Source organism: Mustela lutreola, chromosome 5 (assembly GCF_030435805.1).
Source record: "Mustela lutreola isolate mMusLut2 chromosome 5, mMusLut2.pri, whole genome shotgun sequence".
Lineage (NCBI taxonomy): Eukaryota > Metazoa > Chordata > Mammalia > Carnivora > Mustelidae > Mustela > Mustela lutreola.
Window position 1 is genome coordinate 105,585,908 of NC_081294.1, and position 26,724 is coordinate 105,612,631.

At 43.5% G+C, this 26,724-nt stretch overlaps 1 protein-coding gene across 1 annotated transcript in view; it reads right to left on the bottom strand.

Annotated features, from left to right (window-relative positions):
* Positions 1 to 1,036: 1,036 nt before the first annotated feature.
* Positions 1,037 to 26,724, bottom strand: part of ARSB (arylsulfatase B) — a 181,840-nt gene continuing 156,152 nt past the window's right edge. Inside the window, exons 7-8 of the mRNA XM_059175315.1 lie at positions 4,669 to 4,791; positions 1,037 to 3,863 (exon numbers count right to left, since the gene is read on the bottom strand). Of these exons, the coding sequence (XP_059031298.1) occupies positions 3,598 to 3,863; positions 4,669 to 4,791 (389 nt within the window). The 3' untranslated portion in view covers positions 1,037 to 3,597. The remainder of the gene's footprint in view (positions 3,864 to 4,668; positions 4,792 to 26,724) is intronic.

Genomic DNA, 26,724 nt, shown 5'->3' on the forward strand with positions numbered 1-26,724 from the left:
AGGTGACATTTTATTTCTCTACCAGCTTGAGTCTCCAGTGAGGGCTCAGCTGGGCACAGTGGGATTTGAAAAGCAATCTGGGAGGCGCGCCACTTCAATTGCTCTCTTAAAGAGTTATGAAAGAAAGTTAAAGGTGGCTGTTTCTTGGTGGCTGCTTTGTGGGTTGTCTGATGTCCTTTCTGCGTTTTGTGTATTTTCTAAAATTGTTACAGTGGTAAGTTTTATCTCTGTTGTCAGACAAATAATAAAGGTTATTGAATGAGATATCTTAAGCTCAATGATTTGTAACTTGGGTGAGTTAGTTTGAGAATTAAATTGCCCTTCCGGTTTCCTGATGGTCCACAGTCCTGGAGTCAGGCCCCGGGCAGCATGAGTCATCCCTCCTCTGTTTTGTGCCACCTGTTGGGTGGCTCCTGTGGCAATGGGACAAAGGTGAAAGTTATGGGGTAGGCCCCTCTGCAGCTGTTCCAACCGACCTGCTCCTGGTGGTCAGTTAGGACGGCAGCCAGAGTGAGCAGGTCTTTTGACCACCTAAAAATGAACCAATCTGCTCAAGTTGAGGCTATGCTTCACGTTGGGGGAAAAATCGATTTTAAAGTTTAAGTGGTGACTGGGAGAATAGTAACTACTTCAGTATGTGAGGCTGTTCAAGCAGCCTGGGAAGAAGCCCAGAGGGCAAGGAACAGAGGCTTCCAACCAAGAGCCTTGTGAGTGAGTCATTTTGGAAGTGGAGTCTCTGGCCCCAGACAAGCCTTCAGATGACTATATAGCCCAAGCCAGCTGCTTGACTATCATCCCATGAGAGGCCCTGAGCCAGACCCACCCAGTTAAGCCACTCCTAGAGTCCTGACCCCACAGAGTGTGTGAAGTAATAAATGTTTATTGCTTTATGCTGCTAAAATTGGGGGTTATTTATCATACAGCAATAGAGAAAAATTCACTCTTCTTAACATTTTATAAGCACTCCTACCCTCTCCTGACCTTCCTCTGATAACTTACTTTATAGTTTGCACTCTTGTGGGCAATGACTGACACGTTTTTTTTCAGTTCTGATATTTTTGCTATGTTTATTTAATAGTTTTATTCAAATGTAATTTACATACCATAAAATGGGCCAACGTGTTAAAAAATTGTCAAGTTACATAAAAGTTCCCATTTTAACCACTTTAAAGTATACAATTCAGAGGCATGTTGTGCCAACAGCACCACTGTCCAGTTTCAGAATGTTCTCGTCGCTCAAATGGAAACTCCCCACTGACACATCTTAAAGGATAAAGTAACTTTCTGTTCCTCAGATCTGGGACAATCATGTAATAACAAAGAAAAACAATTAAGTCAATAAAACTTTTCTTCAAAGCGAATTTGGAGTGAAACAACATTAATATGAATCTATTCACATTCTTACACAGAATAAAGAAACCTAACAAGATACATTCTACTAGGGATAAAATAAAATCTCAAATGATAATTTTACAACAACTAATTTTTACAAGTCCCTTTAAATTCACAGAGTGTAGAACACCCATGTTATACTTGGCCACCACTGGACTAGAACCAGGGCAGCCCTGGGGGCAGAGCAGAGAGGGCAGACAGGTGTCCTGTAGTGATGGCCTCTAGTCTTTTGGTATTAAAAGACACTGAGATTAGAAGGATCCAGAGAAACATCTGGGCTCAGTTAGTTCATGGTATCTGCCACAGGTGTAGGGGTGCCAGGTGATGGCATTTTGACCAGCTGTTTGCCAACCCAGGAATGGGGGACAGGTTGGTAATATGTGTCTTTAGTTCTAGCACCATTTCCTTCCAATCATCTTGTTTTACTACTCTGCATATTAGTAGAGACCAGAAAATATTGCTACTGAATTGGAGGACAACTACACAAGGACCTATCACACATTATTGGCTGGTTTTAGTTTCTAGTGTCCTACGAAAAATAGAACGGAGGGTTATTGCCAAAAGAGTATCTTTGGCAGGTGTGTTTCTCCTTTTTTCCCCTGGAGAGGACATTATGGCTTCACTATGGAATGTCTGTGACCATCCTGATATGCATACTCTGCTCCTACCCCGGGAGGGCAGCTTGAAACAGAAAAGCAACAGTTGGAGGATGTGTTTAGCTCACTGCACTTGCATGGTGTGCAACTTTTTCATTTGTTCAACTGTCCATTCATTCATTTAAAAAAAAGTACCGACTGATTCCTTTGTAACAGGCACTGGTCCAGGCATTGGTGACAAGCAGTGAAAAAAACAGTGGAGCTCATGGGGAAAAGAGTATAGATTTTGCACATAGGTCTCAGAGTCTGACATTCTTGAGAGCTAATCTGGATTGATCTGCATTAGTAGGACATGAGTGGGACTAAGAAAGGGCTGGCAGGTCCAACAGCACATCCTCTTTCCCCCACCCCAGAACCTCAATACAAATAGTAAAATTGTAAATTAGGGAAACATGGATGTGGCCTCCTTTGCTTTCCTGAGGCCCATTATCTCAGATGCTGGCCATTTCCTTTCAAACTTCCCATTTCCAACATCCCAAGACAAAGTTACTATTTCCCAGGGTTTCTCCTCATTGCTAAGGAATAGCATGCAACTTGTAATACATTATGAGACAAAGCCACAACCATGACAATAAACTCTAGGCAACTTACAAAAGTCTTCCCCAAACAGATGACACAGACCCGAGCATCACCCGCCCAGCCCCTTTGTGTCCACCATGAGCATGTCTGCAGAGCCAGACTTGATCACCTTCTCTGGGCAGGGCTCTAGCTTCAGCATTAGAGGCCAGAGGAAGGCAGGGCACAGCAGTCTTCCAAAAACCAGCGGTGCTCAGAGTGCAGAGGCAAAGCAGCCTTCCCAGGCACAGGATGACTGAGTCAAGAGGTTGGGAAAAGAAGCACAGGGGAGAGGGGGTAGCAGGAAGTCTAGACAAAATGAGCAATGGCTGGGGGAAAAAAAAACTGGGGATAAAAACACATTTCTTTATTGTAATAACCAAAACCAAAAAGCAGGCTTATTGCCATGCTGACCGTAAGTATAAAATGGGCCTTATGCTCCATGATGAGATGAGTGACAGGGTGAGTGAGTGAGGGGTGAACCAAGGGGGGTTATTCACATGGAATGCCTGAACATGATCTCTCACAGACAGGGAGATTCCCTGGCCAACAGAACCATTAAAAACTGTCTGCTCCCTACATTTGTTACAAGGAACATGAGGCACTCCAATAAAACCCAGCTATTGGCAGAGGGAGATCTAACATCTGACTTGCAAGGCAAAAAGAGCCAGCTGTTCCAGCCTCCAGGACTCAATAAGAACTTCCTATTTCAAGTCAAGTTCCCAGCTGTCCCACGGCTCAGGAACAAGAGGTTGAACTCGGCCACCCTCTCCCCCAGACACATACCGTGGCCAACAACAGGAGTGTTCCAGGTTTTATCAGCTTCTTAAATGCACTGGGGGTTGCAATGAGATAACTTAGCATGATTGAGGACCAAGAGAAAGCCAGGGGAACCCAAATTGGGACAGAAAATGAGATGAGAGATACAGGAGTAAAGGCCTGAAGTCCAACCTGTAACAGAAAAGTGGTGTGACACCCCGGGGCTGAAGAAGTCTTACGCCCAGGGGCCCCAGGCCCCAGTGTCCTTGGGGTCACAGCGTGGGTCCTGTGCTGGGAAGTGCACAGGCACTGAGTGTTTGTGGTAGAACTGTAGGCGGGAAAGGAGCTGCTTGACAATATGGGGATGGTCTCTTGACAGGTCATGTCTTTCTTCTGGGTCCTGGTCAATATCAAAGAGCCAGACGGTCTTGGTCGGTGGGTCCGATGAGGGTATCACAGAAGCATTGTTTTGAGATGGTGGAGGAAACCAGCAACCACAGCCTGGCAAAGAAATGCAAGGGTTTACTGGGGGAAGAAGCATCCTAGGCAGGTTCAAACTTCAAGTAAGACTATGGAAGAAGGCTGAGTGGGGACGCGGGCAGGAACACGTAAAACAGACGCGGCCCTTGACACAGTATCTACATCTGTCTCAGACACTGACTTCCAGTGCTGTAACTAGACCTGGTTCATGGCTTCACAACCAGGGGCTTCCAGGCCACGAAAGCGCATGCGTATGTGCATGTGGGGGAGGGGGGAGGGTAATTTCCGGTTGTCACATTGACTTAGGGGAGGTGCTACTGGCGTACCATGCCAATGGGCCAGGGAGGCTAAGATACCTTGCAATACATGGTACGCTACCAGACAAAGAAGAATTGTCTGGCCACAAATGCCAAGAATGTCATCATTATAAACAATGCTTAAAGGCATCACGGTCTTAACCATCACACCCCACGTTTTAAAAGTATGTAAAAAACGTCACTTTAAGGGGATGTGCTCAGGGGAAGCAACCACCTCCCTCAGCTACGCAATTGGTTGAGGATGTGACTTTCAGAGTTTCTCCTTGCTAGCTAGATGTGCTGTCCTTGACAACCACACGTCTCCGAAATCCTTATTTTCCATGACACATTAGAGCAGCTTCCTTTCACCCCCCACCTGCAGTTAATTTTCAGTCTTCTTTTGTCAGAACAGTAGATCAAACCATTCTTCCCCATTCAGCAGACCCAGAGGTATGTGCTGCAAAAGGTAGTCGTCACTTTGGTAAAGTTTTCCTCGCTGTTCTGGGTGGGGGGAATGCTGTGCATTCTACCTGGGTAGCCGGTGAGAAGTTTCCAATTCCTGTGTCTAATTGCAGCATGGAGAGAAGTATTGAAGGCAAAATATTCTGGGCCAGAAGAATCATCCTTTGGTGGAGCCAGGCTCATCCCAGGACCTGGAAGAAACAGTGCGGAAGCATTAGATCACTGTTACAGAAATGCATCGTTATAAATCAACATTTAATATCCTCCTTGTAGAATGGTAGATTTTATTCAATGCCTGAGTGTAAATGCACATCCCACCACAGAAATGAATCTTCTATTAAATATAAACAGAAAGCTATAGTTCATTAAACCTCAGTCATAAACCACCACAAATATAAAAGGAATCCCACCGAGATTAGAACACTAATTCATCCTTAAAATCCCTACGTTCTGCCAACGTACAGCTGGCTTTATGTGGAATAGTGTTCTGTTACAGCAGTGCAGGTTGTTTTCTGTGTGCCTTTTTTCCTTTCGCTGTTAAATGATCGAATTAGATGAACACATTTTCTATATATATTTATCCCTATGTAGATAATGGAATAGATTATAACATGTACACTTTAATGGAGTTTGTCTCAAGCCATGAGAGTTCAATTCTGCCATGATCAATTATTTAACCACACTGATGAAATTGAAAAGTAACTGAGCAATGCTTAGTTAACTATTCAGACAGGATAATTAAGGTTTTAAGAATGACTTGGTATACAAATTCTTGGTTATATCATGGATTACATTAAAGTCATCTTGGGGTTTTATACTAATTGATTATTAGGTTTTTGAGGGGAGCAATTAATAGTACTACTCCCCCACCTTCTTGAATTTGGAACCAATTGAAAGGTGGACACCAGAAGGTTAGAGCTAAAAGTATCACCTTTCTTACTGATAAAGCTGATTGGAGAGAAGATAGCTTCAGATTTGGGGCAGAGAGTCCTTCCTACTAACTGACCCTTGACTTAGAAAGACTAAACCACCCATCACCAATCTTGCTGGACACCCATTGGGCTTCCTCAGAGTGGAGAGCAGACTGGACTGTTTACCTATATCCTGGGGACAGTCTGGCCCCCAAATTAGACAGACAAAATGTCCGAAACGAGCATGCTCAGTTCCTTCTTTTGAATAACTCCCTCTGTGGCCTGCTTGTGAGGAGTGACTAAGGTGCAGCAAGAGAGACCTGAGTTCTACTCTAGTTAAAGACCCTGGTGGAGAAGGCACTTGGGTGGCTCAGTCAGTCAAGCCTCTGCCTTCAGCTCAGGTCATGATTCCCAGGGTCTTGGAATCAAGCCCAGTGTTGGGCTCCCTGCTCAGCAGGGAGTCTGCTTCTTCCTCTCCCTCTGCCACTCATCCCAGTGTGCTCTCTCTCTCTCTTTCTAATAAATAAATGAAATCTTAAAAAAAAAAAAAAAAGATCCTGGTGGATCTGTGAGGGCAAGGTATGGAGGCCCCAACCTTACTCATACCTATGTATGTTTCAAGGCCTCGATTTAGGGACTAACTATAAAACATCTACTCTGTTTTCAGTCTATATTTACCTGTCAACTTTTCAAACATGGTCACAGCAATCGCCTTGGGTGCACTTTCAAATGCTGCCAGATCACCTGCCCGAGAGCTAATAGCTCTGTGTGAGAGAGCGAGAGAGAGAGATGTTGGGAACAATCCCCTCTCCACCATGGCAGCTGGCCCATCTCTCCACCATCCTGTCATAAAGACTCTGAGAGTGCCCTCCTCCCTGCCAGAGCTGATGCCCAGGGCTTCTTGTGGAAAGCACTGTCTGTGAGGGAAAAGACAGGGTCCCATTCCTCTAGTCAGTCTTGTGGCAATGGCTCTGGAGGGACATACTGGAGATAGAGCCAATAAACGTCAGTGGTTTCAGACCTTCAGTCTTCACAATCACATACCAACAAATCGTTAGCACCGAACAGCAGATATTTTTGACTTTTTGTTTCTCTGCCTGATTGTGGATATTTTGGCTCTAATACAAACAGATGCTTGCCCAGACAGAGGCACAGAGGATGTCTATTGTAGGAAATGCAGTCTCAATACACAGACTGGGGTGCGACTGTGAGCCTTCATGATTTACTCCTCACAAGCTTGCATAAAGGACACATTTTGATACCAGAGAATGTTAAATCAAACAAGCATGCTTTGAAAACATAAACAAGGAGAGGAAATTTAGCTGTCTCGGCTATGCTTATATTTATATACATTTTTTCTTAAAACAAACAGGAACATAAAATACCTAAACAATAAATAAGTCTAAGACTAAATGACGGAAGATGCTATTATGTCAACTCCGCTTTTTTTCTTATTGAGAAATTAAACAAAAAGAAAATTACAAGGAATAATCTGCCTAACACCCCGTGAGCCTCCACCTAGAATATTAACATTTTGTCATGTTTGCTTTAAAAAAGAAAAAAAAAAAAAAAAAAGGAAACAACAATGAAAACAAAGGGACAGTTTCCATGTGACAATTTTTCCCTGTCCTCAATCTCAGTCCCCTCCTCCTGAGGCTGCTGCCATCACGGTTTCAGAGCACAGTGAATCCTGCCTACAGCCATTTAAAAACAGAGTGACATATGCATGCATCAAAAAATAATTATCTAGACCTGATTTATACTTTAAAAATGTCCATGTGCATGTTATGCTATACATATTCTGCAACTTGCTTTTTTCCTCCACTGCAGTATTTTTAGAGCTCTCTGATTATGTTCGTGTATATATATTTCTTTTAACTGTTTAGTATTTCACTATATAAAAAGTCATATTTTATTTAGCCATTTTTCTGTTAGGCATTTCAGTTACTTCAATTATTCTTCTGTTTTTCCTACTACAAACTCTCCTGCCATGAGCACTGTTTTCCACATCTCCTTGCGCAAGTTTCTCTAGGATTTGTGTCTAGGAGCAAAACTGGTTGCAAAGTGCACAGCTTTCCAACTTTCTAACACATACCAAATGGCCCTCCGACCAGCAATGTCTCCCTTTCTCCATACCTGATAGCTGATACTTTCAGACTTAAAATTTATGCCTAACTAAACATGTTAGACAGAATCTTCATTTTTTTAAATCATTCAGTCTGCAGGAATTATCTTTCTTTTTCTGTGTCAATCCAAGGTTTGCTTTAAAAAACATTTTTAAATAATACCCATTGAAAAGTGCACAGAAGATGCTGATGAAGACTGGACACTCCTGTAGACACAGCCCACTCAAGAGACAGGACTTCCTAGGACTTTAGAAGCCCGTGTGGGCAGCCTCCAGTCTCCATCCTCCTCTCAAAGGTAGCTGCCACCCAACAATGAGTTCTTTCTGCCTGTTTTTGAGTCAACGGAAACCACACAGCGTGTTCTTTATCTCAGGCTCCGACTGTCTCATAATGTTTGTGAGATTCACCCTTGGTGTTGAGGTTGTCTGTTCCCAGCACTTCATTCATTTTCATTGCTGGATGTTATTCCCTTGCATGACGGTTCCACAGCCTCTTGCTTTCAGAGTTAGAACCCACAGGGAACTGATTGCTGTGTGTGAAGTGAGGCAGCACTCGAGATTCATTTTTCAAAGATGGCTACCATCTGACCAAGACTGTTGAAAAGACTCTTCTTTTCTACTCATCTGCAGGGATACCTTTGTCAAACACCTGATTTCCATTTGTGGTGAGTGTCTCCGAAGCAGTACAGTCCAACAGAACTTTCTTTATTGATGGAAATGTTCTCTATCTGTGCAGTACATCGCAGGGACCACTCGTTGCACATGGCTACTGGGCTTGAGAAATGCAGCTAGTACAACTGAGGAAATTAATTTAAACCTAATTGTCACACATGACTTGTGACTACTGCATTGGATAGCTGAGCTCTAGAGTTTCTGTTCTGTCCTCCTATTTGTAGGATAAGGATATTTGTCTATCCTTATGGACAAATAAGGATATTTGTTTATACTTATGCTAATACTAAACTATCTTAATTACTATAGATTTATCATACGTTCTTCTACCTGCCAATAAAGTCCCCAAATTTGTTGTTCTTCCAGACTGATTTCATCATGATTGGCCTTTTGCATTTTCAATAAAAATTTTAGGAGCAGCTTGTTCAATTTCACAAACTAGCTGGTGGGATATCAATTATTATTATTATTATTTTTTTAATTTTTTAATTTATTTGACAGAGAGAGAGAGAGAGCACAAGTAGGCAGAAAGGTGGGCAGAGAGAAAGCAGGAAGCAGGCTCCCTGTTGAGCAGAGAGCCCGATAGGGGGCTCTATCCCAGGACCCTGAGATCATAACCTAAGCCGAAGGCAGAGGCCTTAACCCACTGAGCCACCCAGGTGCCCCCCACTTTTTAAAAATTTTTTTAATTTATTTGACAGAGAGAGAGAGCACAAGTAGGCAGAAAGGCGGGCAGAGAGAAAGGGGTAAGCATGGGATATCAATTATGATGGTATTGACTCCAGGGAGCAATTTGGGGGTATTGCTGTTTTAAAATATTCAGACTTACAATTCACTAGTATGGTGGATCCCTGTATCTTCTCTTGATAATAGTTTATGATTTTCTGTGGAAACGTCTTACACATCTTTCCTTATGTTTAGTCCTAGTTGTATAATGTGGATTATTAGTACTATAAACAACATTTAAAAATTGATTTCATACTCTGGATGCTGTATATAAAAATATAATTGGCTTTTTTAGATATTGACCTTGTTCCCTGTGACTTTGCAAAATTCATTTGTTAATTCTAACCTCTTGCTTAGAGAACCTTTGGATTATCTACACATCCTATCATGTCACCTGCAAATAATGACACTGCTTCTCCCCATCTTACATGTTTTAGTTTTCTTTTTCTTGTGACACTGGACAAAACCTCTAATATAAATTTGAATAAAAGTAGTGATTGAGTTTCTGTCTCATTCCTGATTTCTGGGGAAAAGCTTTTAATATTTTACTATTAAGTATGATGTCAATATAAAATTTTTATAGCTATGCATTATCAGATTAAAGAAGATCCTACTCCCAATTCACTAAGTTTTTAAAATCATAAATGAATGTTAAATTTTACCATATACTTTTTCTGCATCTGAAAATATCGTATAATTATTCTTTTATCTTTTAACACAATGAACTATATTAATTGATTCTTAAATGCTAAACCAACCTTGCATTTATAGAATAAACCCCTTTTCATCAGGATGCTTGTCATTTTTATATATTGCTGGATTCACATTTTGTTGGGGATTGATTATATTTCCTGGATTCACATTTAGTTTAGGATTTTTGCACTTTTGCTTAAGACAAAAATTGCTCTATTAAATTTTTCTTGAAATATTGTCATGTTTTTGAGTCAAGGTTATATTGGTCCTATAAAAGGAACTGGAAGTGTTCCCTGAAAAGTCTGTGTAAGATGGATGCTATGCCTAAATATTTGCATTTGTAAAACAATGGGGGCCTAGAGTTTTCTTTGTGGGCAGGTTACTTATTAATTTAATTTCTTTAATAGACATAGAACTCTTTAGATCTTCTATTTCTCTTTTTCCTAGTTTGGTAAAGTGTATTTGGGAATTTGTTTAGTTCATACAAATTTTCATCTCTGTATTATCTTTTTAGTGTCTGTAGTATCTGTAGTAGTACCTTCTCATTCCTGATATTAGCAGTATGTGCTTTTCACTTTTTTTCCCCATGATAAATTTTGTTAAAGGTTAATTGATTTTATTAGTTTTTCAAACCAACATTTTACCTAGAAGTCCCTCTCTATAGTGTGTTTGTTTTCTATTTCATAAATTTGCCTCTTCTCTTTATTATTTCCTTCCCTCTGTTTCCTTTTGGCTTAATTTGCTCCTCCTCCTCCTCTTCTTCTTCTTTTTTTAAAGATTTTATTTATTTACTTGACATACAGAGATCATAAGTAGGCAGAGAGGCAGGCAGAGAGACAGAGGAGGAAGCAGGCCTCCCGCCGAGCAGAGAGCCTGATGCGGGGCTCGATCCCAGGACCCTGGGATCATGACCTAAGCCAAAGGCAAGAGGCTTTAACCCACTGAGCCACCCCAGCCCCCTCTTCTTCTTCTTCTTCTTCTTTTTTTTTTTTTTTTTTTGAGAGAGAGAGAGAGAGTGGGGGCAAAGAGTAGGAGCAAGGAGGGAGAATCTTGAGCAGGCTCCACACCCAGCATGGAGCCCAACTTGTGGCTTGCTCTCTTGACGCTGAGATCATGACCTGAGCCAAACTCAAGAGTCAGATCCTTAACTGACTGAGCCACCCAGGCACCTCTTAATTTGCTCTTCTATTTATAGTTTCCCAAGTATTTCATTTTCAGTACTTCTCTATTTCTAATATATACATTTAATACTATAAATTTTCATCCAAGCACCAGTTTATTTTTATCATGCAAGCTTTAAATATGGATCTTTGTTATTCAGACCAAAATATTCTCAAATTTTCATTGTGATTTCCTTTTTGACTCATGGATTATTCAAAAGTGTATCTCTTAATGTCCAAATATTTGAGAATTTCCTATTATCCTTTTGTTACTAATTTCCAGTTTAATTCCATTATGATTAGGAAATAGATCCATAGATTTTTTAAAAATAAAATTCTAAATTTAGAATCCTGTTAGATGTACTGCATATGATTTAAATCCTTTGAAATGTGTTTCTACTTGCTTTGTGGCCCAGTATGCGGTCAACTGTATAATGTTCCATTCTCATGTGTACAAAAAAGAACATGTATTCTCAAGTTGCTGGGTGTAGTGATCCATAAATATCATAGTTTTTTAATTATACTGTTTGAATATTTTACATCTGTACTCACTTTTTGGTCTGTTTGCTTGTTGTAATAGTTAATGAGAATTATGTAGAAAATTTCTTATTGTGACTGAGAATTTGTTTATTTATCCTCCAAGTTTTGCTATCTTTTGAGACTATATTATTAAGGACTTACCCATTTGGAACCATTATTATTTCTTGGCAGATTCCTCTTTTTTATAGTTTTGAAAAATTTTTATTTTAAATTATTTTTTAAAAATTTTTATTTACGTATTTATTTTTAAAAGATTTTATTTATTTATTTGACAGAGATTTTATTTGTTTATTTGACAGAGATCAAATATTTATTTGACGGAGATCACAAGTAGGCAGAGAAGAATAAAAATTTTTATTTACTTATTTATTTTTAAAAGATTTTATTTATTTATTTGACAGAGATTTTATTTATTTATTTGACAGAGATCAAATATTTATTTGACGGAGATCACAAGTAGGCAGAGAAGCAGGCAAAGAGAGAGGAGGAAGCAGGCTCCCTGCTGAGCAGAGAGCCTGATGTGGGGCTTGATCCCAGGACCCTGAGATCATGACCTGAGCCGAAGGCAGAGGCTTAACCCACTGAGCCACCCAGGCGCCCCTATTTTTTTAAAAAAGATTTTATTTATTTTTATTGGACAGAGAGAGAGAGAGACCACAAGTACTCAGAGCAGCAGGCAGAGAGAGAGGGGAAGCAGGTTCCCCGCTGATCAGAGAGCCCGATGTGGGGCTCGATCCCAGGACCCTGAGATCATGACCTGGGCCAAAGGCAGAGGCTTAACCCATTGAGCTACCCAGATGCCTCTAAAAGTTTTTCTTTATTTCCAACAACAGCTTCCCCTTTAAGTCTACTTTGATGTACAGATTATTAGCTGTTGTCATTGTTTTTAGTGTTTGCACATTTTATTTTTCCATCCATCTCATTTGTAATACAAAAAAGTATAAAAGAGGGTAAAGGGCAAGATAGTGACTCTCAAAGATGTCCATGTTCTAACCTCCTTGGAACCTGTGGGCTGTTACCTTAGATAGTAAAAGAAACTTTGCACATATGTCTAAAGGTAAGGACTTGCAATGTGGAGGTTATCTCTTATTTGAGTGAGCCCAACCTAACCATGATTCCATAAAGCAGGGACTATTTCCTGACTTTGGTCAGAGGGAGATGGGTCTGAGACGTGGTGTTGCTGACTTTGAAGATGGAAGAGGGGCCATGAACTAATGAATGTGGGCGGTCCCAGGGCCTGGAAAAGGCAAAGGAAATGGATTCTGTACTAGAACATCTGGAAGGGAATACAGCACTTCTGAAACCCTGACCTTAGCCCTATGAGACCCATATGGAACTTTGACCAACAAAACTGTCAGACAATATGTCTGTGTTCTTTTAAGACACAAAGTTTGTGGTAATTTGTCATAGCTACAAGAGAAAACCATACACGAGGGAACTGTGGATTTGGAATCATACAAATTAATTAGGAAGACAGTACATATAAAATGGTTGAATAAATACCATCAGGAAGAATATCATTAAGGTCAGACAGCAAATATTATAAAAGATAACGGTAGGAAGAAGTCGATAAAGGCTGAAGCACACAGGAAGGATAGATGAAGAAAGTGGGACTAGAGGCAGGACCTGAAAGATACACACCACACGACCCCTATTCTAGCATAAAACAATGTAGGGTACAGACTAGGTCTGACTTAGCCCTATAACCCCAAGGCCTTACCCAGTGCCCAGGTACATCAAGGACAAGCACTCAACGATGATCACTGAAACAGATCACTGAAAACTGGGCAAACAGAAGGTGAAGAAGGTACTTTTAGCTTGAAGAATGGGAGAAGCAGTCAGCGATGGAGAGCCTCTGAAGGACAGGGAGCAAAGTGCTGTCAGAGGTGGTTGGTAGGCTGTGAAATAGCCTCAGGGAGGGTAAAAAGCCAGCCTGAGAAACTGTCGCTCTTCTTCTCATCAACAGGGAGGAACGAGAGGAATTTAAGTGTTTTTTAAAATTAAAACTTCTTTTGGGGCACCCGGGTGGCTTAGCGGGTTAAGCCTCTGCCTTTGGCTCAGGTCATGATCTCAGGGTCCTGGGATCAAGCCCCGTATCAGGCTCTCTGCTCATTGGGGAGCCTGCTTCCCCCTCTCTCTCTGCCTGCCTCTCTGCCTGCTTGTGATTTCTCTGTCAAATAAATAAATAAAAACCTTAAAAAAAATAAAAAGCTTTATTAAGATATAATTTACATAAGACACAATTCACCCCTTTAGAGTGTAAAATTCTGTGGTTTTTAGCATATTCTGAGAGTCAGGCAAACAGCTTAATAGGGGACAAAAGGACACTGGATTTGCTGATCTCTGAGTAGAAACTAGGGTTCGAAGAAAAGCATTAACAAAAAAATCTTTCTCCTTTCCTTCCGAGCTGAAAGATACCACTGAGATAGAGCTTTCTGGCCAGAAAGACATACACAGTTATAAGATGGACCAATCACATGTACTGATGTTGGATATAAAAAAGAAGATGAACAAAACATTTTCAGGCTAGCAAAGGAAATCACTCTCTTACATCACAGGTAGTAAACTTCTAGAGCTCCTTATCTGAGCAGCCTTGGGAAACCAGAAGGAGTTCGAGTTGGAGCTTCTAGAAATGAGATGGGTCTGTGGTTTCCAGTGGGGAATGTGTTCTCCAGAACCAGAAGAAGTGCCAGAAGCACCTTAGGAATTGGTTATGTGGGACAGTGAGTCAGGGGGCAGGGTCCAGGTTCCCTGTCTTTATTTCAGTCAATGCTGGTTAACACTTAAGGAAGAATTTGTAATATTTGCTAAATACATTATACTTCTCTACATTTTTGTTTTAAAAAAAGGATCTGCAGCTAAATGACAACTGGAAAGACACGAATTAGTGGTGGTGATGGATTGACCGGATGGGAAAGGGACCCAGTGGTCCCACGGGATACTTCTAATCTTCCGGGGCTCATAAAAGGCAATGTTGTTTTCTTGACTGTACAACACACCCTCCTCACTCTTCGGAAACTACTGTCCAATACAGTCTATGACTCTATTTTATAAAATACATTATTTTTCTGTGTAATTTATACATTTCTTGTATGTAAGTTAGACATACAGAAACGTACAAACAGGAAAATTTAAACTATCTCTAAATTTATTAGCTGCATGTTAACATTTTGGTGTATAACCCCTGGAGGCTTTTAGCTACACAAGGCTTAAATAAAATAAATACATTCGCTGACTTGCAAGGAAGATGTAAGTTCGTAGAAAACAAAGTTTTCATGGCTAGAGAAAATAAGGCAGGGAAGGAGGAGTCCTAAGCATCAGGGCAGGGGTGAAGGGGATGGTCTGGGTCTCTTCCTCTCTGGGCTATTGTTCAAATATACACTGGGTGTGGCTGGAGAATGTGGCTTAGGAAGAGTTAATGCTGTGAGCCTTCAGGAAAGTACAGCAAAGGGTGGGAGTCAGGGCAAGGAGAGGGCCTGCAGTCCTAGTGAGGTCCCTGCCCAATGGTCCACAGAAGGCCACAGTGTGCGGAAGGACACAGCAAGCCCTTCTGGAGTGGGATTGCTTGGGTTCAAATCTCAGCTCCATTATTCACCGGCTATGTAGGCATCAGGGTTAGCAGATCTCCCTGGACCTACATTCCCTCATCTGTAAAATGGGGATGATATCATCTATTTCACAGGACTGTTGTGGAGCCTAAATGTGCGGATACGCAAAAATGTACATTAGCACTACATCCATCATATAGTACATGCATAATAAATGGTTTTGATACGAGTTTGCAATCTTGGGCAACTTCCCTAATTCCCCCTGCCTCAATTTACTATATTAAAGTAATATAGTCATTGCAGGTGAGAGAAGGCATATCCAGTGCTTAGCACAGTATCTGGTATGTTATAAGACTATCATCAACTTTGTCAACATTAAAGGTAATGATGCTAATACTTAAAAGCACTCACTACATGCTTATAAAATGCTGTTAAGTGTTCCATGTATATTAACTTGTTTAATCCTTGCTCTATGAAATAGGTAAAAATGGCTGGTAATGATGGTCACTGAATGGTAGCTATTATCAATATAAGATAGGTTCTTTTTTTTTATATTCTCTTTTACTGAAGACCTTACAAAGAGGAGAAAAGTAGGCAGAAGTCATTATTATACCGTGGGCGGGGGGCGAAGGGAAAGATGCTCTGCACTAAAATCCAAACCAAACAAACCGCTTCTCTGGTCTGGGTCTGGAAAGGACCTATATTTGCTCCCCTACATGCATGTTCCAGAGTTTGAACAGGGCTAGGGGGAGAAAGCATTAATAGTGCAGCTTTCATTTGCTACTTGAGGCTTTCGTCCCTTTTCTGCCTGGCTGCATGGGCTGTCCTTCGTTTTTACTGAGCTCTTTCTGGTTTTGATCACGTTTATAATTTACAAAGACCAGCCTAAAAGTTTATTTTGCCTCTAATGACCCAGTTTATTCCTTGCTGCTGGGAAGCCACCTTCACGTTTTTATGGGATATGCAGTTGTACTTCTGGCAAAACGTACTCACTTGGGCTAAGTCGGGGGAAAACCCCCAGCATTCCCAGATATTTGGTGATCAAGGTATTTTTAAATATGGAATTCCAAAAGGTATCTTTTCTAACCAACAGGCAAATGGGTTTGTTTATTACATGAGCCAAATGTGCCTGGTAATTAAAACACCAAAGCTTTATTTACTCTCAACGTTTGACTGGCTAGCCAATTTCTTCATGGCTCGATCCAAAAAAAGTTCAAAAGATCCCCAAATCAAAGGGCGGTTGAAGTCACTAAGGTCCACATTGTGCCAGGCAGTGCGAGCACCCCTGCCCACAGCTGGCACGGCCTCCACAGCGCATTTGGACTCCGTCTGGAGGCACGCTGTGCGCACACGTGTGGGTGGGATCTCTATCTGCTCAGGGTCTGACACGTCCTGAAAACTGCAGGCTCTGGCCACAGCCACCTCTCATCTCGCTGTGTGGCAAGGGCTTACACACCCAGACGCAAATGTGTTCATTGTTGTTTTGATTCTTGTTTTGAAAGTCATTCTAGATCTAAAAATAAGTTTTTCTCTAAAAATAGTTCCCAATGAAACGCAAGCTAGAACCCCACACTGTGAGCTGATGCTTTACTGAAAACTTTGACTCAATTTTCGGAGATGGACAAAGCCCCCGCCAGCCATGGGTATGGCTCTGGCAGCCGGCAAGCTGGGATTCACAGAATGGTTTGGAATTTGCCAGCGGCGTTCCCTATACTATTACTCGCTAGTTCTGAGAAGGAACTCTGACAAACCACTGTGCATTTTAATAGCTTTTAGAATGAATAATCCATTAAGTCATTTAGCTACTCTGAGTTCCTGTTTTCTTGTGTGTAAAATGAGGAGATAAATAATGCCTACCTCACAGGACAATGGTGAGGATGGAATGAAATCCTGGGGGTGGCAAGCGTTCTTTGATTGTTAGTATAAAAATACAAGTCTCTTGAATTCCCAGAGCAGTTGCCATACGACTAGGTACATGGATAAACTAATTGACCAACTGAAAGAAATCATTCTAATTTAGGTCCAACCTATGGCCCTTGATTGATGGCCACCAAAATCAAGGTATGGATAGCTGCTCAAACCTGTAACAAAGGTGAAACCAGACCAGCTGCCACTGGAACAAGATATTATTAGAAAATCATGGGGAAGACTGGGCGGGGAAATGGGAAAGTGAAAGGGTACAGAGTTTCAGTTAAGAAAGATGCATAAGGGGGCGCCTGGGTGGCTTAGTGGGTTAAGCCGCTGCCTTCGGCTCGGGTCGTGATCTCAGGGTCCTGGAATCGAGTCCCACATCGGGCTCTCTGCTCAGCGGGGAGCCTGTTTCCTCCTCTCTCTCTCTCTCTGCCTGCCTCTCTGCCTACTTGTGATCTCTCTCTGTCAGATAGATAAATAAAATCTTAAAAAAAAAAAAAAAAAAAAAAGAAAGATGCATAAGGGGGCGCCTGGGTGGCTCAGTGGGTTAAAGCTTCTGTCTTTGGCTCAGGTCATGATCCCAGGGTCCTGGGATCGAGCCCTACATCGGGCTCTCTGCTCAGCAGGGAGCCTGTTTCCTTCTCTCTCTCTGCCTGCCTCTCTGCCTACTTGTGATCTCTGTCTGTCAAATAAATAAATTAAAAAAAAAAGATGCATAAGTCCTAGAATTCTACTGTAGAGCACAGTGAGCATAGTTTATATTATACTGTGTCTTTAAAAACTTGCTAAGATGGGGCGCCTGGGTGGCTCAGTGGGTTAAGCCTCTGCCTTCTGCTCAGGTCATGATCTCATGGTCCTAGGATCGAGCCCAGCATCAGGCTCTCTGCTCAGCGGGGAGCCTGCTTCCCCTGCCCCTCTCTCTGCTCACTTGTGATCTCTGTCAAATAAATAAAATCTTTAAAAAAAAATTAAAAACTTGCTAAGAAGGTAGATCTTGTGTTAAGTGTTCTTATCACGCCTATATACACATATATACAAAGGAAAATAATAGCAGGATGGAAGGAAACTTCTGGAGTTCATATATGACCAGATTGTAGCAACAGCTTCAGAACTCATCAAGTTGTAAATATTAAATATCCACAGCTTTTTGGATGTCAATTACATCTTAATGAAGTGATTTCTCTCAGTGAAGGGTGTGTGGGTGACTCAGTCAGTTCAGCAGCCGATTCTTGATTTTGGCTCAGGTCATGATCTCAGGGTCCTGAGACCAAGCCCCGAGTCAGGCTCTGTGCTTAGCACGGAGTCTGCTTTTCCCTTTCCCTCTGCTTCTTGCCCTATGCATGCACATGCACTTGTTCTCTCTCAAATAAGTAAATAAAAATATTTTAAAAATAGTAAAGTGGTTTTAAAATGAATGAAGAAAACTGTGGGGAAAAAACATGCCAATACCACCTAAATTATGTATGCTATACAAGATGTCTGGTTAAAATTGTGAAAACAGAGTGAAACAGATCAGGGATTCTCAATTCTGGCTGTCCACTGGGATCACCTGACCCCCTCACAGTCACCTCAGGACTTAACCACGGCCCAAGGCCCTCTGCTGGATGCCCCCACGTGGGCACAGGTGTGGATGGAGGGGGCCTAGGGAGCTACGCCAGCACTGGGGTATGGTGGAGCTGACTTATGGGTCACTTGCCCCTTTGCCCTCAAGGGGTACTCCCACGGTGTGCACCCCGGAGAAAGGGAACATAGAGAGGCCTGATAAGCATTAAAGTTACCCCCACCAAGCTCATCGTGCCCCTTGTTTCTGGACTTAAACCTGATTGCTGCAAGTCTTCTGTTACACCCACACCACTTTAGAATCCTGTCTCCCTGGTGAAATCCTTGCAACACAAAACAGGAGTGCTGGGGAAAATATGCCAGACATAAAGCTAATCAGAAAAAGGTGAGGAGGAATATTACAGATGTTATTTATTACCTACAAGGGGAAAATCAAAATGCTCATAATTTTTATATATGCATGCCACATGACATATTTCAAATGAATCTGGGCTTATGATTTTCGGTTTACAAAGTCAGTTTCTTCAACACCTACTCATTCAGTCCATATTTGATATTTTAAAAGTCCTAATGAAAAAGGAACTTTGATGTGGCTTGCTCAGCCTAGACGGAGCTCAATTGTTAATCATTATTGAATTGTGCATGATAATTATTCAGAGAATGTATGTGCTTATGTCAGAGCGAACTCCAACAGTGGGTTAATGTCTGGCATCAGCCACCAGCATCAATGCAACACCGGAAACCCAAACAACAGAAAACAAGCATTCAATGAGTTCTCAGCCCCCAACTGTCCCAGGAAGTTTAGCAAATCTGTCTGAAACAGGTTGTCAGAGACATCTTCTCAGACACTGGTTCACACTGAACCCTGAATAAATGTACTATATATATTGCTGATTCATTTGCCTGTTAAACAAATATTTATTTCAGTGATCACTCTACATGCTAGATCCTAAGTCTTCAGAATGAATAAACTTGAGTCCAGAAGATAATAATAAAATAATGTCATTAAACACCACCAGTTCTAAAACAGTGGAATAAACATTCGTGGGCTGGTGAATGAAATGTATGAGGTGCCAGATGATTCCAAAGGAGATACAAACTGCATAGAAAGATCAGGAAAGCAGTGCTCCTTGAGTTGGGCTCCAAAGCACAGGAGGAACAGGACAGATAAAGTGTACAGAGATGATCCGGGGTGTGTCTGTCTGCTTGAAATTCTCCTCTCTGTGTGATGTCTTCCTCCTTTCCAGTCTCTAAATGAGAACATGCAGGCAAAGCACTTAACCTCGGTGCCTGGCACCAAGAGTGCTCAATCAGGACCGGTTCTTACTCCTACGTGAGACCGCTTTTTAGTCTCCTTTGCTTTTCTTTCTCTGTTCATCTCTTAAATGTTTTCATTCCCCCAGGTTCAATTCTTGACATTCCCCTGGGCATTCTAGGCTCCAGAATCTTATCTCCTACCCAGAGACCGTTCTTTGTTCTGTCCAACTGTCCATGCCTCTAACCCAGGCTGACCTGCCCAGGCCACCAAAGGGCTGGAGCCCAGGCGTCTGGCCTCACACACATGCTGCACCTCAATCATGTTGCAATCTTGCATTTGTAGACAGGGAAATGGACATCCCTCTTCTATTTCTGGCCTTTGCCATCAAAACAGCCTCAACCTTAAGCCTCAGCTTGCCCCTCCTCTCTCGTCCCTGGACAATAGTACATATACTCTCTCTGGCTCCACCTCCTTTCCGAGGCCACCTGAGCCACTGTGCATTTCTTCAGCCTGTGCCCAGAGGGAAGAGTAGAGGTGGCAGGCAGAGAAATCCCTAAGGTGCTTCATTGAAAGCTCCTCTCCAGGGACACCTGCCTGGCTCAGTTGGTTAAGCATCTGCCTTTGGCTCAGGGGATGATCTCAGGGTCCTGGGATTGAGTCCCACATTGGGCTCTCTCCTGCTCAGTGCGGAGTTTGCTTCTTCCTCTGCCTGCCGCTGCCCCTACTTGTGTGCACTTGTGCTCTCTCTCTCTCTCAAAAATAAAATAAATAAAATCTTCAAAGAAGAAAAAGAAAGCTCCACTCTCATGTAGCCCACATATGGTCAAGTCCTGGACTGCCACGCTGGCTGCCTCCTCTCCACAGCCTCCTGCTGTAGTGACAGTGATAGAAATGTATGGGATGAGAAGACAAAGAGGTAGAGTATGGATCCTTGGAGAGAACCAACCTTTGAAAGGCAAAGCAGAGAGGAGGGGCCTCCAAAGGACTGAGGAAGTGGAGTTAGACTGGAAAAATGCCTTAGAAACCACGGAAAATATTCCACGGAGGAAATGGTTACTGCCAGGGAGAAGGAAAGTCTGAGAACACAGGGAAAGAGAGCACGGGATGAGGCAAAGAGGATGTCAGCGACGACTGTGGACACAGCAACTGCGCTGGGCTTGCGACACACGGTGCCCAGAATAAACACGCACAAGGGATCCAGTAAGCTTGTAAGAACAAGGACAAGACAGAAGAGCATGTCTTTTCTCTAATCATCCCTCAATTAAAGTCATAACAGATGATCATGTCCGGTGCTGACGTCATCAAGGGCCAACTACCACCTCTATTCCGACCTGCCCCACAACAGGCTAATCCAAGGCAGAACTGTGGCTCTCCTCGTCATTCACGTGTTCGCTTTGTCTCTCTCTAAATACAAGTTTTTTAAAGTAATTGGTAGAGTCCGTCAGCAAATAGCTATAAATAGGTCCTGTGTATATATGAAAAAAGGGAAACTAACCAAAAATATTCATCTTCAGCCTGTGATTAAGATGATGAGCATGAACCAGGCTGGGTCGTCTGTTCCCTGGCGGAGGATGAAAGGAGAAAGGCTCCCCCGCCCCCCAACATGGCATTTAGTGAAATCCCAACCACAAAGCCTCATGGTCCAAAATGCTTGGCTGAAGACTTCTCTCTTCCTGGGTTGTACTATTCATATTCCAGCACGCAGGAAAGACGTATCTAAGCTCTGAGCACATTTTCTGGATACGGAAGAAAAAATGCTAATTTAATACTTACTTTGGAAAGGGGGCCCTGTGATGGCTGTCAGGTGGGCCTGGCCTCTCTGGGCAGGTCGGGGATGCCGCCCTTCCTGACCCTGGGAGCTCAGGCTGGGGCGGCGGTGCCAACAATTACAGTGCAGAAAGCTAAGGCCAGTTGGCACCCTTCCAAGGACAGCCCTGCACAGCACTGCTCTTCCGGCAGCCCCAACCCCAGCCTGTTATACCAACCCTATAATCACCGAAATGAGGACCACAAGGTGCTGCCTGCCAAAGATAAAAAAGCAAACATCTGAGACCACTCTCTCCAGCCGAGCCTGGTTCTTGGCAGCAGCCCGGTTGAAACGAAGGATGTTTTCTATTTTGAGACTCTCTGGGACCCACATGAACCAGGCTTCGGAACACAATCTCTCTTTCCAAGGAAAACTAGAAGCACATTTGAGAAGGTAAGCAAAGATGGGGTCTTTGCTCTGCAACAGATTTAGAGAGAATGAAGGGTCAAAGCGCCACCACCAAGTCCTCAGACCCACTTGAGAAGATCTGGTTCCAGAGCGCACCCGCTTCAATGCTCTGTCCAACACGCAGACACCCCAGGATTCCCAAAGCCCCAGTGTTCTCCCGAAAACACTGGCACTAACATTCACATCCATAAGCCCAAATGTGATTCCGGAAGGGTGCTGGCCACCAGGGACCCCATACACATTTGGGAAGGGATTCACCGAAAGGGTAGCATCTGACCCTGTACTGGCCATTCCCCTCTGGGGAGACACTTTCTCCCCATTAGTCATTTGCTCTCTATTTGAAGCCCAAAGCAGGTGGGAGGGACTTCTCCCCGCCTCCAATCCCACAACCAGTGTTAGCCCACTCACATTAAGGGACGATGTGCAGAGTTAAACCTCACTTCTGAGACCTGCATATGGAAAACCAATTAAGATACAGGGAAAAACAAGACAGAACTGAATTTTCCATCTGACTCAAGAATGTTGAGAATCGGAGAGACTGGGAAATGGAATGGAGGGGTCTCCTATCATCTCGGGGGTTCACCTACTGCATGATGATAGTCTAGGTGAACGAAACCCCGCAGAGCCAAAGCACATTCTGAAAATAGGGCTGCTTGCTTTGATGCTGTCTCCTGGCCCTAGTATAGCTTGTCACTAGGACAATTTTAAAAAGATACCCAGGGCAACGCTCCACCCCTTCTTACACCTTCTTCTTCTCCATTTCCTTCTTCTTCCTTTATGGAAAAGGAGCATTGTGAATGCAGAAGTGGGAATATTTGCACCATGACAAACCCAGAACTGGGCAGAAGAAGCAAAACAGGAAGCTGCCTACAGAGGGCCAAACAGTCACTGGCAATCTGACTCCTCACCCAGTATCTTGCCCAAAGGTCTCTCTATGGGGCTGGAACTCCCAGCAAAAGCATTCCCCCTAAACTGACTGAAGCTTTGCATTTATGAAGGTATCATGTAGGAAAACAACAAGAAGAAACCAACAAGAACGTTTTGAACACCTGCTCTGTTGAAGGAACCGTGCAAGGTGTCATGGGAATTACAGAAAAGCATTTATTAGTTTTTTTGAGGATGTGCCACGTACAATTTTAGATACAGAAAAAGTATCTTTACTTAGGAAGTTTATAATTAATTGGAAGGATAGAGGTCAGTGAAAGGCAAGACATGACAAATGCCAAAGGAGTGGCACATAACTGAAATCATTTAAGTACTAATTGAGAACAAAGCATTTGCAAGCCATTGTGCAAAGGGCTGGGGGGAGTGTCGCAGAATTGCAAAGACAGAAAGCTTATTTCTGGCTGAGTAGGGGAAGGGAAATCTTCCTGGGAGAGGTGAGGCTGGGGAAGGCAGGCTGGCAGTAAAGGACTGGTAGGAGTGGACAGAGTGGAAGAGGGTGTCCCAGGCAGAGGGGAGGAGCACCAGACAGGAAGTCCCTAAATGTGGTCATTATGGAAGACAGTCCGGCATCCTGGCTGGCTGCGGGGGACACAGAAGGATGCATTCAATCAGTTCCCCCAAACTACAGAAGTAAGAACTTTTTTCAACAGGTAATTGGAAACCAGTCACAACTTTTGGAGCAGAAATGAAAGGCACATTTTTAGAAAGCTTCATCTTCATGCTCACTGTGATGTGGTTAATAAGTTTCTCAGATGACTCAATACTGGGACAACACTATAGCTGGGAAAAACTGTCCCTGGGAGAGGATAGTCCACACTGCAAACGAGCCTGCTATCAGCAGAAGACAGCAGAAGACGCGCCAGAGAGCCTCGACAGGCCGGGATTGAAACCAGGAGATAGAGGGAAAGCCTTGGTGACCAACAGAGCAGGAGAAAAGGGGACTGTTAGGTCTGGAATGGCACCACTGAAAGAAGAAAGTGAGAGCAAAGCTGCTTTTTGACGGGAATGGTGAACTAGGTTTAGACACACTGTGACATGAGCGATTAAACACGTCGGTGTAGACGTGGTGAGGGATTTACCACAGGTGTGTTTCCAGTGTGTCCAGGGCCTGCGTCACCTGCCGTGTCTCCTTCCGCGGATCACAGTCCCACTGCGTCTCCTTGCTCCCTTGCCCTTAGGCTCTGCTGGCAGAATATGAACGATGAGAGGGCAGACTCCCAGGCAGGCCTGGGCCCAGAAAATTCTCCTGTGCACAAGCTTCCATGCAGACAAGCAGACCGGCCTTGGCCGCTCATTAAACACGGTGGGGGCCACGAGATGGAAGCAGCCGTGGTTCTCCAAACACCACTTGGACAAGAGCTGTCTGGTGCTCAGGAGACCCATTTTGTTCTTTGCATGAATGAGAGATGCCTGTGTGAATGGGATTAGCATGGACTTTCCGTCTGCTCCACTAGCCGGCCTCCTCCATTGCATGCCCTTCCCTCCTGACTATGTTCCAGACCTGCTGGTTTCTTCCGTTCTTTGGCAGCACCAAGCTCTGTTGGTCTATACAGCCCTTCCCTGCGGCAGACATCTTTGGATTTGCTCTTCCCTCCTCCTGAAAGACTTCCTATGGGCTCCTGGACCAGCTAACTTCATTTTTGGCTCTCAGATCAAATACTACTTCCTTAGAGCAGCCTTTTTTTTCACGACCTAAATGAAAGTCGGTCAACCCCTGTTCATCTTTCATAACCCGTATTTATTATAATTTGCATTTACATATTTCTTTATTTCCTATGTCTTCCTATAAAAGTATAAGATCCCCAAAAGGCAGAAGCCATGGCTGTTTTGTTGGTCACTATACTCTTCACCTAGTACCTTGCACTTTGGAGGGATCTGATCATCAGTGCCCATTAAGCAAATGCCTGGTGCTCCCAGGTTCTGGTAAGACCTGAGAGTGATCTGACTGGGGACAGACAGGAAGGAGCAGCAGGCAAGACACAACTGTGGGAAATACACATTTGGGTATACCACTGACATCTCAATTCACACCCCAGACAGAGTCACTGCAGAAGAACACGGTGTAGGGAAATGATATGAGAAAAATGAAGGAGCTGGCAGCTACGGAATAAAGACTGTTCAAGCTCCCGGGGTCCCTCAGACATCACATCTCCAGAGCTGTCCTTCGTGTAGATAAGGAAACAGAAGGGAAGTCCCTGACCCAGTAAGTTGGTGTCTGAGGTCCAGCTTCAGTAGTGGGTCCTGACAAAAAGGTCTGGACTCTTCTGGTTGCCTTGATAGCTGAGAGGGAACATGATTTTAAATCTGTGGCCAGGGAAAACCTGCATTTCTACTGCTGGACCTAAGGGGTATCTCGTGATGATCTTTGGTGAACCTGTATGTCCTAAGATCTTGACTCCAGAGTCCTTTCTCCTGAGTGGGCAGAGAGGCGGGCGGCTGTGTGTAAGTCTGAGGAAGAGACACCCACGTCGCACTTGGTTATGTCTGTCCTGAGAGTGCAGCACGTATCTGGATGAGATGAAGAGCCTTCCTCAGAGAAGTAAGGAGTGGGGTTCCTGGGACCTGAGAAGAAGCACGTTCCCTTTTCCTGGGCGACTCCTCTGTTCTTATGGACAGCAGTTTTTACTCACACATTGGAGCTGGAGATCCAGTTCTGATGATCACTCTAACACATTTCACTCTGCGCTAGGGACACTTCTCATATTAATACGATTAAATTAGCTTATCAGGCCCCTGGTATCCTTTGAACACTTGTGAGCAAGCTGGCAGCTTACCAGGGCTTTTTCCAGAAGAAATATTTGCTACTAAAAAGTGATTTCCACACACATCCATACCTCCCTTGATCGGGAGGTAATTACTGGGCCAGTAAAGCTGTCGGAGCTGGGGGCTGGCACAGACAAGTGTGAGCTGCCCTGAGTGTGCCAGTGGAAGCCGAGAACGACCCTGGACTGGCACTACCCCCGACCCCTTCTGCTTTTGCCAGCTTCCCTGAGGTCAGAGCATCCAAGTTCCTCCTTGGCTGGAGGGCTTGGATTAAACACCTGCTCCCTGGCTTATGACCACGTTCCTACTTCATCCAGCCCACATGCCTCCTGGAGGTTCAAAGGATATAAGCTCTGTGGAGACTAGAATCCTTTCCTCATGGAATACATTTATCTCATTATTTCACCAAATATTTGTACCTTACTAGGAACTGATTTCTTTCCACGCAGTGACTACTTATTAAGCACCAAATACGGCTGGGAACTGCTCCAGGGCCACTCCCTGCAGGCAAGGAGCTCCTGGTCGCAGGAGGGTCTGTTCCCCGAGGGTACCTGAGGGCAGCGGGCAGCACGGGTCAGGGTGCCCGGCAGTGCTGGGCAGTCAAGAGTATAAGCAGGATGCCTGAAAGGCTCTAAGACTCTTCAGCCAGTAATGTTGGGGGGATAAAAGAGAAATACCTTTTAGTTTCAAGGAACTCACATAAGATACCAGCAGCGTTAGACTCCTGCAGAAAGAAGACAACACCAGGGGAGAGAGTATCTCTCAGGATTAGTAACTGCTCATTCTGATGTGAGGAAAATACAGAGTGAAAAGTAAACGAATATTTCACTCCAACTTAGGGAGAATTTTTGTCATCAAACTAGTTCACTCCCCTTCCTTCCCTTGCCACCCCCTCCACGCCTACTACCACTGAGGGTCGAGGACTCGGTCAGTGGAGTCACGTGAGCTTCTTGTGAGGAAGAAAGCAGAGGGTAAGCCAGAGAGGACAGGAGGGGCTGGGAAGTGCCTAACTTTCATGTGACTCAGCAGAGACAGAAATCACAGAGCTCCTCCGACCTGTCACACTGGGTGACACGGCTCCTGGGAGGAAGGGACAA